The sequence below is a fragment of the Otolemur garnettii genome, unplaced genomic scaffold (assembly GCF_000181295.1).
Source record: "Otolemur garnettii isolate 467f Iridium unplaced genomic scaffold, OtoGar3 scaffold00030, whole genome shotgun sequence".
Classification (NCBI taxonomy): Eukaryota; Metazoa; Chordata; class Mammalia; order Primates; family Galagidae; genus Otolemur; species Otolemur garnettii.
In genome coordinates, this window is record NW_003852425.1 from 9,003,019 (window position 1) to 9,015,252 (window position 12,234).

The 12,234-nt window shown below is 33.7% G+C and overlaps 1 protein-coding gene across 1 annotated transcript in view; it reads left to right on the top strand.

Annotated features, from left to right (window-relative positions):
* The window catches only part of TMEM232 (transmembrane protein 232), a 183,969-nt gene that overhangs the window by 92,260 nt on the left and 79,475 nt on the right, over positions 1-12,234 (top strand). Inside the window, exon 11 of the mRNA XM_023512700.1 lies at positions 3,225-3,472. Coding sequence (XP_023368468.1) covers positions 3,225-3,472 — 248 coding nt within the window. The remainder of the gene's footprint in view (positions 1-3,224; positions 3,473-12,234) is intronic.

Genomic DNA, 12,234 nt, shown 5'->3' on the forward strand with positions numbered 1-12,234 from the left:
ACTTTGTGGTGAACATTTTTATGGGGAAGTCTTTAAAGTAAAATTTGTTTTTATTCTTAATGATATTTCCATACTACTGATGCATTCTGTGGAACAGCAAAAGAGAACACACAGTGTAAGTTTCAGTTTTCTCAGTGTCTCTCTCCTCTGCTTGTGGCATAACTTTTGACATAGATGGAAAATCTGAGTATAGAAAGTGAGATGTATTCTTGCACAAGTATAGTCCCTTAAACACTTACCAGTAGAATACGATATAACATATATGTTGACTTAAGACGACAAAATCTAATAACCAGGGAACCACAGTAAAAGATGCGGGATTGCTTTCATTTTATGGAAAGAGCTGGCATCTGGATCAACCCCCTTTTCTGTCTTGGAAGGAAGAAGTGAGGAGGTTGTCAAGTGAGATATGATGGAAGCATCCCATAGTCTGTAGGATGGGGGAGACCACCTTTAAAAACAATGTATTTTACAGAAATTATGTCCTGAGAAGACATTATTTTTGTTGATCCATTCCTTTACATACGCATTTATTCATTCATCACTCCCTTAGTCATGAAGAGCTCTCCGTAATGTCTTACCATTTGTTTGATACACGTGGCCATTGATTTCAAAGTATCGTTTCTTATGCAAAATTAATTAAGCCAGGAGAGGTTATCAGAATCAACAGCACAGGTATTGTGATTACCATTTTAAGGATAAAGCTATAGATTTTGAGATGTTAAGTAATGTCCTCAAAGTTACACCAGCCACCATGTGTCAGAGACTCAGTGTACCTTTCTGTTTCAAATCCAGTACGTACAATTTCTGTGATTTCTACCTAGTTAGCAAGCAGGATACTCAACTGAGAATAGTGTACATGTAACTGTTTATAGATTCCAATGTCCAGAGATGATTGAAATCAAAAATATTTTAAGATTGGTTATATTTTAGTGAGAAATAGTAATAAAGGTTTATTTTATCTAAAAAAAAGGAGAGGCTGTTTTTTGATGTTGTTACTTTTGTAATGTTTATTTTTAATTGTCGTAAAATTGTATATATGTATTTACTGTGTATAGCATGGTGTTTTGAAATATATGTATATTGTGAAATGGCTAAATTGGGCAAATTAACATACGCATTACATCACAAGGTTATGATTTTTTGTTGTGAGAACACTTAAAATCTACACTCTTAGCATTTTGGAAGAATGCAGCATAACTGTATTAGCTGTAGTCACCATGGTGCACATTAGATCTCTTGAACTTATTTTTTGTATTTCACTAAAATTTTGTATCCTTTACCAAAGTCTCTCCGATGCTCCACCTCTAGTAACCACCATTCTCATCTGTACTTCTCAGGTCAGCTTTTTAGATGATGCATTTATGTGAGATGATGCAGTATTTATCTTTCTGTGCCTCACTTATTTCACTTAACGTAATGTCCTCCAGGCTCATCCATGTTGTCACAAATAGCAGTATTTTCCTCTTTTATGACTGAATGGTACTCTGTTGTATGTTATGCCATATTTTCATCATTCATTCGTTGATGGATACTTAGGTTGATATCATACCTTGACTATTATGAATACTACCGCAATAAACATGTGAGTGCAGATATCTCCTTGACGTAGTGATTTCATTTCTTTTGGATATAAACCCAGAGGTGGACTTGCTGGATCATCTGAGAATGCTTAACCTATTTATATGATTTTCACATTATCATATTTTTGTTTTTAAATTTCTTTCCCATTCTCTATAGATTTCAAAGTAATGTATGTTTTCCTACCTCCCTTTTGTCATTTTCTCATTGCTTTAACCTTTTAAAAAATCTTTATCATTCTTTCCACTACTATTTTGTTCATTTTATGCAATAGTCAATCTTTCAACAGTGATTTACTTGAGCCAGGCCTGATCTTGAAATCCTAAAGGGGTTAAATTAGATGTTCACATGCAGAAAAGCATTTTTTTATTCCTACATTTCCTGCTACAGAATTGATAGGAATCTAAAATAAATCCTGAATCACATTAAAAGCTACAATGGGATGGATAGCATTCAATAAAAAATATAAAAACTTAAATGAAAAGAAACAGCACCCAACTTATTTACAAGAAAAAGAGTTTCAATATGAACATATTTTAAACATAAAGAGAAATTGAAACACATGCCGTTTTACTTATGCTTTCATTTATTATTATTGGTGCTAGCCAAGGAAAACGTGCCTTTGGCTATTTCAAGGCAAATAATTAAAAAGTCAGTCATGGACATTATTAAATATAAATAGGAAATTTCAAAATATAGCTCTTTCTTGATTAAAGATTACTTAAGTGTGGAATTTTTGCATTTTTGGATTGTTTCTATTTTTTGAACATATTCAACTTCATCAAAATCGAAATCCTAAAACATATTCAATTTAAGCTCAATACAAGTTTTTTTTTTATTAAATCATAGCTGTGTACATCAATGCAATCATGGGTTACATTGTGCTGGTTTTATATATAATTTGAAATGTTTTCATTGAACTGGTTAACATAGCCTTCATGGCATTTTCTTAGTTATTATGTTAAGACATTTATATTCTACATTTAGTAAATTTTGCATGTACCCTTGTAAGATGCACTGTGGGTGTGGTTTGCTCTCCCTCCACTCATCCTGCCCCCTCCCCTCTCCTCCCTCTCCACTTTCCCCATATTCTTGGTCTACAATTGGGTTATAGCTTTCATGAAAGCTATAAGTTGGTTTCATAGTAGGGCTGAGTACATTGGATACTTTTTCTTCCATTCTTGAGATACTTTACTAAGAGGAATATTTTTCAGTTATAGATTTTGTTCTACAGAAATGTTTTGTTAACATCAAGAACAGTTTAGATTATGCATAAAAAAGTCTGATTTTAAGAAAGCATACATTGCTTCAATTGATTGGTTAACTTCTTATTAAGTAAATTTTATAAATTCTCAAGAAATTCTTGTGAAGCAAGTATACCAAATTCAAAATTATATTATTAAAGTTTCAACATTTTAAGACTAAATACATTAATGCTTAATTGTTCATTTCACTGAAAACTGTTGTTACGATTTATAAAATCTTTTAGGAAACTATATTTTTTCTCATAAAGGTTATTTTTATTGAACAGGAAGAATTTAATACTAGTCAAAATATAAATATACATTTTTATTTTTAAAAAATGTATATTTTCTTTCATTTAATCTTATTTCAAGCAGTTCCTTTTTTTTTTTTTCCAACAGGCTGAGTTAAATGATCCAACTGATCCTTTCAGTAGGTATAGTACAAAAGTTTTATCAAATGTACAGGAAGAAGTTTTTGCCAAATATATTGCATGGAGAATTGCCAGTGCACTTTCCAAACTATTTTTTTACTCCACTGATGTCCGCATCCCTTCTTTGAAGAAGTCATCTATAAAACGGGATCAAATGAAACATCTGACTACAAAATCAGAGCCCATGAAGAAGAGAGTTCTACGTTTTACTGTAAGGTAAATGAAGCACTGTTTATTATTCTAATACATTACATTTCAAAGTCACAGAAATTATAATCATGTTCGATATCCCGTACCTCAGTGTTTCTTCTTCACTGCAAATTTCTGTTCCTCACAAATAAGTTTCTCCCTTCTGAGAAATTATTTCCTCATTTTTCACATAGTTATTATTTTTAATATATATACCAATATTAATGTAATTCTTCTGTGTTAAGTATGCTGAATTAGAATAAATTATATCATTCAGTATTAGAAAATGTAAGACTTTATTCATTTTGTGTGTATATACATACAAATATACATACATATTTAATGTGTATTTAATGTATCAAACTTAGAATCTTGAATGTAGTAAGCATCAATAAGTGATAATTAAATGCTATGCCTCAATGCTCCACAAATGCCTTTATAGTTACGTCTAAGGACTTTAGGACTACTTAGCTTTAGGAAAGATCTATTTAAATGAATAATTTTCAAATTTATCTGCCATTTCTTCAATATTAGATTTATTTCTGATTTCTGTGGTCTCTGCTACCATTTTAATATACTTAGAGATTTTTTGCACTGTTACCCTTCTGACAGATTAAAAAATAGGTGAAAACTCCCTCTGCTTACATATAACATGAGCCCTTTTTTACATTATCAAATCTTTTAGTAAAGCTTTAATCAAGCGAGAAATCAACTTGGGTTACCTTTTAGCCAAAGCCATTTAAAAAGTATTTTGTACTATGTGTTTTCCTATTAATTTTGATAAATGCACAATGGAGTCTTTTTTTATATTTTTAACAATTCATTTTTTGATATGTTTGCATGCTGCATTGATTGAACAGTTAATTCTTGGTAGACTATGATTGCCAGTTAAATTGTACTTCAATTTTGATTTTGCCATTTCTGATTTCTTTTTGTTGATTGCACTTGCGGTATCTTGGTAGACTATGATTGCCAGTTAAATTGTACTTTAATTTTGATTTTGCCATTTCTGATTTATTTTTGTTGATTGCACCTGCTGTATCTTGTCTATGTCTTATACACTGCATTTTATTGGTTTTACCTTTGTGTTTTTTACAATCTAATCTAGGAGTCTTTGGTTTCTGGCTTAGAGAAACTTAATCTAATGAATGAACTTAGTTGGTCTATGTAATTGATGATAATGTATCTGAAAATATAGATTTAACTGTAAGGTTTTTTCTCATTACTGGACATACATGTTTTTAAGTATTTATTTTTAATTTTAAATCAACTGAAGTAGTCTTAGATTTTTCAAGTTATCCCTAAATATTTTACGTATATTATATTTTCCTTTACAAATAACAGTAATGTGGGTGAATATATAATTCTCAGTTCAAAATCACTAAGCTCCCCTGGTGGCCTAATGGATAGGATTTGGCACTCTTGGAATCACTTAATCTTATCACAACAGTGTATTATTGTGTTTGAAAAGTCTGCTATATTGTGTGATTTTCTTTCCTTTGGAGGAAACCTTCATCTTTTTTATCACTAGCAAATAAGATCCAGCAACATATTGAAAAGATCATACACCATAACTGAGTAGGTTTTATCACAGGATTCAAGGATGGTTCAACATACAAAAATTAATTAATGTGATATATTACATGAACAGAAAAACTGCATCATCATCTCAATAGATGCCGAAAATGTATTTGACAATATTCAGCACCATTTCACAATAAAAATTATAAAAAATAGAAATAAAAGGAATATACCTCAATGTAATTAAGCCGTATATGAAAATCTAGCTAACATTATACTCAATTGTGAAAAATTGAAAGCTTTTCTTCTAAGAGTAGGAACAAGGATCTCATTGCTGCTATTTCTATTCAACAAAGTCCTGGAAGTCCTAACCATAGGTTACTACTAGAAAAAAGAGAAATGGGCATCCAGATCAAAAAGTAAGAAGTATAATTGTCCCTGCTTACATGTAATATGATCTTACGTACAAAGGAAAAGCTATATTTAAATTGCAATAATCATGTATACCCAAAACAAAAGATAAATACAAAGAACACAGGTCACAATGACCATTTCTTATAATTTCAGAAGGTAAATGTGACTTGAGTATTACAAATTTAATACAGTTTTTTCCTTTATTAAAATGTGTATATTAATTCATTAAAGTCTCAGGATACAAAACCAATGAACAAAATCATTTCCATTTATATACACTAACAATGAATTATGTGAAAGAGAATTTAGGAAAACAAGTCACATTTACAACAGTGTCAGGAAGAATAAAATACTTAGGAATGAACTTAAATAAGGGTGTGAGACTTCTATATTTGAAGCTATAAAACATTGTAGAAAGAAATTAAAGAATACAGGAACAAAAATTAAAGACATCTTTTATTCATGCATTAGAAGATTTAATATTGCTAAAATGTCTGTATTACCCAGTGATTCACAGATTCAATGCAGTGAAAAACCCCATGGAATTTTTAAAGAATTAGAAATAACAATTCTATAATGGTTCTATACAGGGAACCATAAAAGATTAAAAAGAGTCAAATCAATCTTGAGGAAAAACAAAACTGGAGGCATCACATTTTTTTTTAATCTCAAAATACATTACAAAGATACAACTAAAAAGGTATGGTACTGGCATGCATATAGATGTTTAGACTAATGGAACAGGATAGAGAGTCCAGAAACAAATCTATGCACATACGTGCAAATGACATTTGACAAGGGTATTGAATATACAATGGAGAGAAGAAAGTCTTCTCAATAAATGATGCTGGGAAAACTGGATATCACATGCAAAAGAATGAAATTGGATCCTTATACCATACCCCCAAACAATTTAAAATGGAACGAAGAGTTAAACATAAGACATCAAACTGTAAAAGTCCTTGAAGAAAACATAGGAGGAAATCTTTTTGACATCGATCTTTGAAATAATTTCTTGGATATGACACCAAAAGCACAGGCAACAAAATAAACAAATGAGATGACTCCAAATGAAAAATCTTCTGCACAGCAAAGGACACAATCAACAAAGTGAAAAGGCATCTTACAGAATGGGAGCATGTATTTGCAAACCATATATATGATAAAAGGCTATTCTGCAAAATGTACAAGGAACTCCTACAACTCAACAGCAAAAATTTTTTAAAAAGTAAAAACTCTATTACACTCTACTAAAAAAAATAGGCTGAAAACTAAATAGACATTTTCCCCAAGAAGACAAAAACTTGACAATAGGTATACCCAAAAATGCTCAATGTCACTAGTTATCAGTGTTTCCTGTGGAAGAGAGAGGCCTTGGAAGACAAAAGATCTATGAACAGAAAGGCCATATGGAAAAGAATCAGTACCCTACCTGGCAGCCCACAACAAGGACCTAGACATAGCAGGTGGCCATCTTGGATCTTGTAGCCCAGGTGCCAATTGAAGGCAGCTGCATGAATGAGCTCAGCTGATACTAGATGGTATGTAGACTAGGTCTTCCCAGTAAGCCCTACCTAAATGTCTCTGTTTTCCATAGCCGTTGGGAAACTGATATTCAGCTGAATGCACATACATGTATAACTAGATTCAATTCTCATTGTTTAAAGCCTCTTCTTCAAAAATATCTGGAATTTCAACTTGACACATTTTCTTTAGATCTTTTTCTTTCTTCTTAACTGAATTTCAACAAGTTATATTTTCTTTGCATGGTGTTTATTTCATCCTGTTTTTCAGAATTTATTTGGCCATACTTGAAAAAAGTAGTCTGTTGTGATTCCTATATTTCTTTCTGTTTCTCTGCTTATTTAACAATTCTTGTTTTGTGTATTTGAATTTGTCCCTTTTCTTCTTAAGTAGTGTAGCTAGTGCTATATCTATTTTATGTTATTTTTTCACTGAACCAGCTTTTAGATTCTAACTCCGGTAATTTTGTTGTTATCTTTATGACTTTGCAACTTCTTTCCTCTGATCTATTTTGTGGTTCATTTTCTAATTTCTTGAAGAAGATGCTAAGTCATTTGGGAAATTTTCTTCCTTGGCATTTGTCTAATTCATTATTTAAGCTCCAAAATCATGGGAGTGTTTCTGCCAGATGGCACACTTTATTGCAGCTGTAATAATTGAGTGTAGCAAGGCCAGTAGACAGGCCTTCCTTTGTGTACACAAATAGTCAACAGAAAAATGCTTGAGAAGAGTTTAGACCTAGCTTGGAGCATTTTTATCAAGAATTCTGAAATCAATGAGAAAAATAGTTTTGGATTAAGTATCACATTGTTTGGGCTTTAGTAGTCTCATGTGCAGAAATAAATATTAAAAATTCTTCTCCATATATTATACATTTTTATAAATTTGTAACATAATCAAGGTACAAAGCAAATGCCAACTCTCAGTGCCACGAGTAATGGGATTTACTTCAGAATCCTCAAATGTATTTTGTGTCTTTTCAAGGACCACAGACATGGAAGAATAATCCATCTGGAGACACAGACATTAAACAAGCATAATTTGGTTTTATGGCATGGGCAGTTAGAGGAATAGCTAGCAAGAAACTAGATATTGATAAAAGGAGATTAAGAAATAGGGGAAAGGATTGATGGTTAAAAGGCAGGTGGAGATGAAAGGCAGCTGGACACAGAAAAAAGATGAAAAGTAGACGTGTTGCGTATCCATAAAAAAGGAGCAAGATGGAAAAATAAAAGTTATAGGCAAGAAAAAATGTGAAAGAACAACCAGAAAGGGAGGAAGATATAAATAAGGGGAGAGACATAGTGAGGATGAAATTAGAAGGGAAAGAGAATATGAAAAGTCAGAGCAGAATGAGGCAAAAGAAGCAGAGTGGAGTTAAGACCCCAAGAGTTCTGTAGGTTTTGAGGGATTAGAGGCTACAATTCATTATGTAAATCACAAATATTCTTTACTGGCCTTTGAACAAATGTTATCTCTGTAGCCTTTTTGTTTATTTGTTTTTGTTTGCAATTCATTATAGGATCTTGCAATTGAATACAGAGCATCTCTTCCCTGAATCAGAGCCACAGCTGGGGCAGCCTCTGGCAAGTGTGCTTCCCTGTTGCTCCCCAGGCAGCATTCACACCGCCCCACTCACACTGCAGCCTGTGTGAAAGCTACCCCCTAGGGTCATGCACACTGCCAGCTCTAATTAGGGACAGACTAATCTCTGGGTAAAGGTGAGTGGAATGGTGCTCCAGCTTGGTGACATTCTGACAAAGGCTAGGTCAGGCTTAGCTTGACCTAAGTCTCTACTGTCAGTAGAGGGGATTATACCTGCTCTTTTATGAATTGCTAAAAAGCGAATGTAAATCTAAGCTGTGCTTTCAAAAACTGTCTCTGACTGAACATTCACTGCAGGAAGTTTCGTGCCTTCCATTTGCTGATTCTCTATCACACTGGGTCTTCTAGAGCTTATTCTTTTATTCTTTTTCTTGGTCCATCCCCTCCAGCTACCTGTAGGCCCACAAACCAGAATTAATGGAGCTAATGAACATCAGAGTCCATAGGTATCTAAGTACAAAGTGAAGCTGTTCTTTTTCACCCCCTACAGGTCCTTGTTCATAGTGTCACATTACCAGTTCCCCATCGAGTATGCCTAGAAATCTCCATTTTGTGAAGAAATGTGAAAGACAGCAAAAAGGCCAAACTATAGGGAATCCTATAAAAGATGTGAAAATTTACTAGTAAGGAGAAGATGGGAACCTCCTTACTGAAGCAACTGATGCATCTCATGACCTATAATTTTTTCCAAATATTTTTCCTTGTCTTTTAGCTTATAACCTTGAAAGAAAGAATTTTGTCTTTTATTTATTTGTAAACATGTATTTAGCTGTGAATGACTTGAAGGTCTGTCTTTTTTCTTTTATAAAACTTTTCAAAAGAAAATTGATCATTTTGCTTCTATGTATTTAATTTTTTTTTTGTTTTGCTTTAAGTTAGTAGGACATGTCAGATACATACTCTTTTTGCCTCTCAGCATTTTCTAAAAAAATGAAAAAATCATTATGTTTCTTTACTATGTTGTAAAAACTGCAGCCCCAAAATCAAGTATGTAATCTTTCTACTTCAAAGCATAGTATTTCCCTTTTCTCTATTTGCCAGTAAAACTACCTTAAGTCGACCTAAGGCTAAGAATTGAGAACTATGAAGATCAAATTTTAACAAACCAGGACTACGTAGACATTTGTTTTGTTTCTGAGGTTTCTTGTGGTGTATTTTCTAAACTCATGCTTTGGATCTCAAGAAAATCTCAAGAACTATTGATTACTTGCAAATGTATAAAGAATAGGAGAAAATCTATCTGGCATGGTCATTCACACCTGTAATACTAGCAGTCTGGGAGGCTGAGGTGGCTGAATTGCTTGAGCTAATGAGTTGGAGACCAAGCTGAAGAAGAACAAAACTCCATCTCTATGAAAAATTGAAAAAAATTGCTGGATGTGCTTCCAGGCATCTGTAGTCCCAGCTACTTGGGAGGCTGAGGCAAGAAGATCACTTGAGCGCAGGAGTTTGAAGTTGCAATAAGCTACAATGATGCCACTGTACTCTACCAAGGCAACTGAGCAAGACTCTACTTCAGGGGAGAAAAAAAGGAGACCATTAACTTAAAACCATCTATAATCTTGCTTAATTTGCTCAAAACTTTATTTTAGAAGACTTTCTTCATCAATAGCACCTGGAAAAGAGCCCAGGTGGTGCAGGTAAGAACAGGCTGAGAACGTCTGTGTTACTCAGGCAGATTTTACAATACCCCAGGCAAGTGCTCTTCCTCTGCGGGAGTCCCTGATAAAAGGAGCCAGCTCCAAAGTGGCAGAACCAGCAGTAGGTAAGCTTTACTGAACAGCGCCAAGCTGGGAAAAGCAATGCCATAATGTCTCGTGAGATTAGATAAAGAACAGACTTTCTTAGATGTAGAGGCCAATAGCAAAAAGAAGCATGGGGTCCCTATTTCTCTTCACCTCATTGATAGAGGTGCTGGTGTAGAACTAGTAATTGGATATGCACTGGGTTTGTATTTTAAGAAAAGAAACCCTGCTTGACTGCTACTTTACGTTGTTATAAGTATAAAAATCTCCTTGCTGGAGAAAAATATTTTGGGCTGAGTTACCAAGCCATCTGAGACTACCTATCTGCTGAGTAGGACATGCTGGATGTGCCAGCTGTCCCAAACAAAGCCAAAAGCCCTTGCAAAGTGTTGTTAACATTTATATAAGGAAGCATTGGAAAGTCGGGTTTAGGAAGAGAAACATCACAAAATGGGAAGACCCTTAGGACCCTTCTGTTCTAGCCAGCAAGTTGTTAAGTAATTCAGGATGAACAGTTCCATTCACAACCCTAGGCATGTCTTAACTTTGTTAAGCTTAGATATAGACATGATTATCGTATTCACTTGTAGATGAGTCTCAGCGAGGTGAAGTAATTTGGCCAAGGATTCACAACCATTACATTCAGGAGTTTGAATTTAAACAAAAGCATCTGATTCCTGAGTACATTGTGCTGTTTTCTTCCCACTGACATGTATTTCATCTGATTTCAAAACCTCAAACAATTTTTCAACAAACTTATCTTCAAACCATAAGAAAACATATTTTTATTGTTTTTCCAATTTCTACTTCTTAATATTCAGAACTTGATTTGGATTAGGAGACATTTTTGTTTTAGGCCTACACATCTCTGGTTGAATTAGGATTTTTTTCTTTGGGGGTGGAGCCTTACTTGTTTGTTTTGCTATTGAGTTTGTTGTATGCATTCCTATGTACTTTGGATATTAGCTTCCTTATTGTAAATGGTGCTTACAATTATTTTCTCACATTTCCTTGGTTGTCTCTTCACTCTGTTGATTGTTTCCTTGGCTGTGCAGAAGTTTTTAGTTTAATGTAATTCCACTTGCTCATCCTTGTGTTTGCTGATATTAAAGTGCTATTGGAAGCTCAGAGGTAGATCTAATAGCCAGGATAGAACCATGCTTCACATATCCATTTCCAATACGTGACTCAGAGTTTAGCTGCAGACTTGCCTTGGAGATAGGTCTGCACCCATCTATCTGTTACATCTCCTATTTTTTCCTACCTTTCCTAGCTAAAATAGAGCCTTTGACCAGGAATCATCAATGGGGCTAGCTTTAGATGCTGACTTTTGTTGCAGCAGCATTGTGAAAACCAGTACCTGTGGGGAAGCCTGGAAATCAGACCAGGTGTTTGGCTTCAATGCAATCAGCAATTCTAGGAATTCTCCATTGACAGTGACATGATGTGATATGCAATCTTAAAAATGACACAGGTATTAAAATTATCTTGTTGATACATAAAAACATTCTATATTTCAAATACAAAAAAAAAAACTAGAATCAAAATGACAGCCCTAATGAAAGACAAAGTTATACAACAGAAAACATAAAATGAAATCTACATATTTTTATTTCATGTTTTGTTTCATTAATCATATGCTTTTTTCTCTTTCAAAGAAAAGTACAATGTTCAGTCTATGATAAAATATTTTTATAGTGTGACAAACATGTATTAACTGCTTTATTAGAATGTAAACTTGGATATGACATTAATAAAATTATTATAACCTTGCCACTTTCTGGGCTTTCAGAAAACGTGAAGTCAGTGAGTTCAAGGGCTTCATCTTTCCCCATTTCTAAATATCCCAGTAGGGCCAGGCACTTGATCGGGCGTATGAGCTCTCTGAAAACCTCAGGATCCAGGGCAGGTGCTTTCCAATTATTTATCCACCTGTCAGGGCAAATATTGCTACCAACACAGCCTTCCCATGGTGGTCAA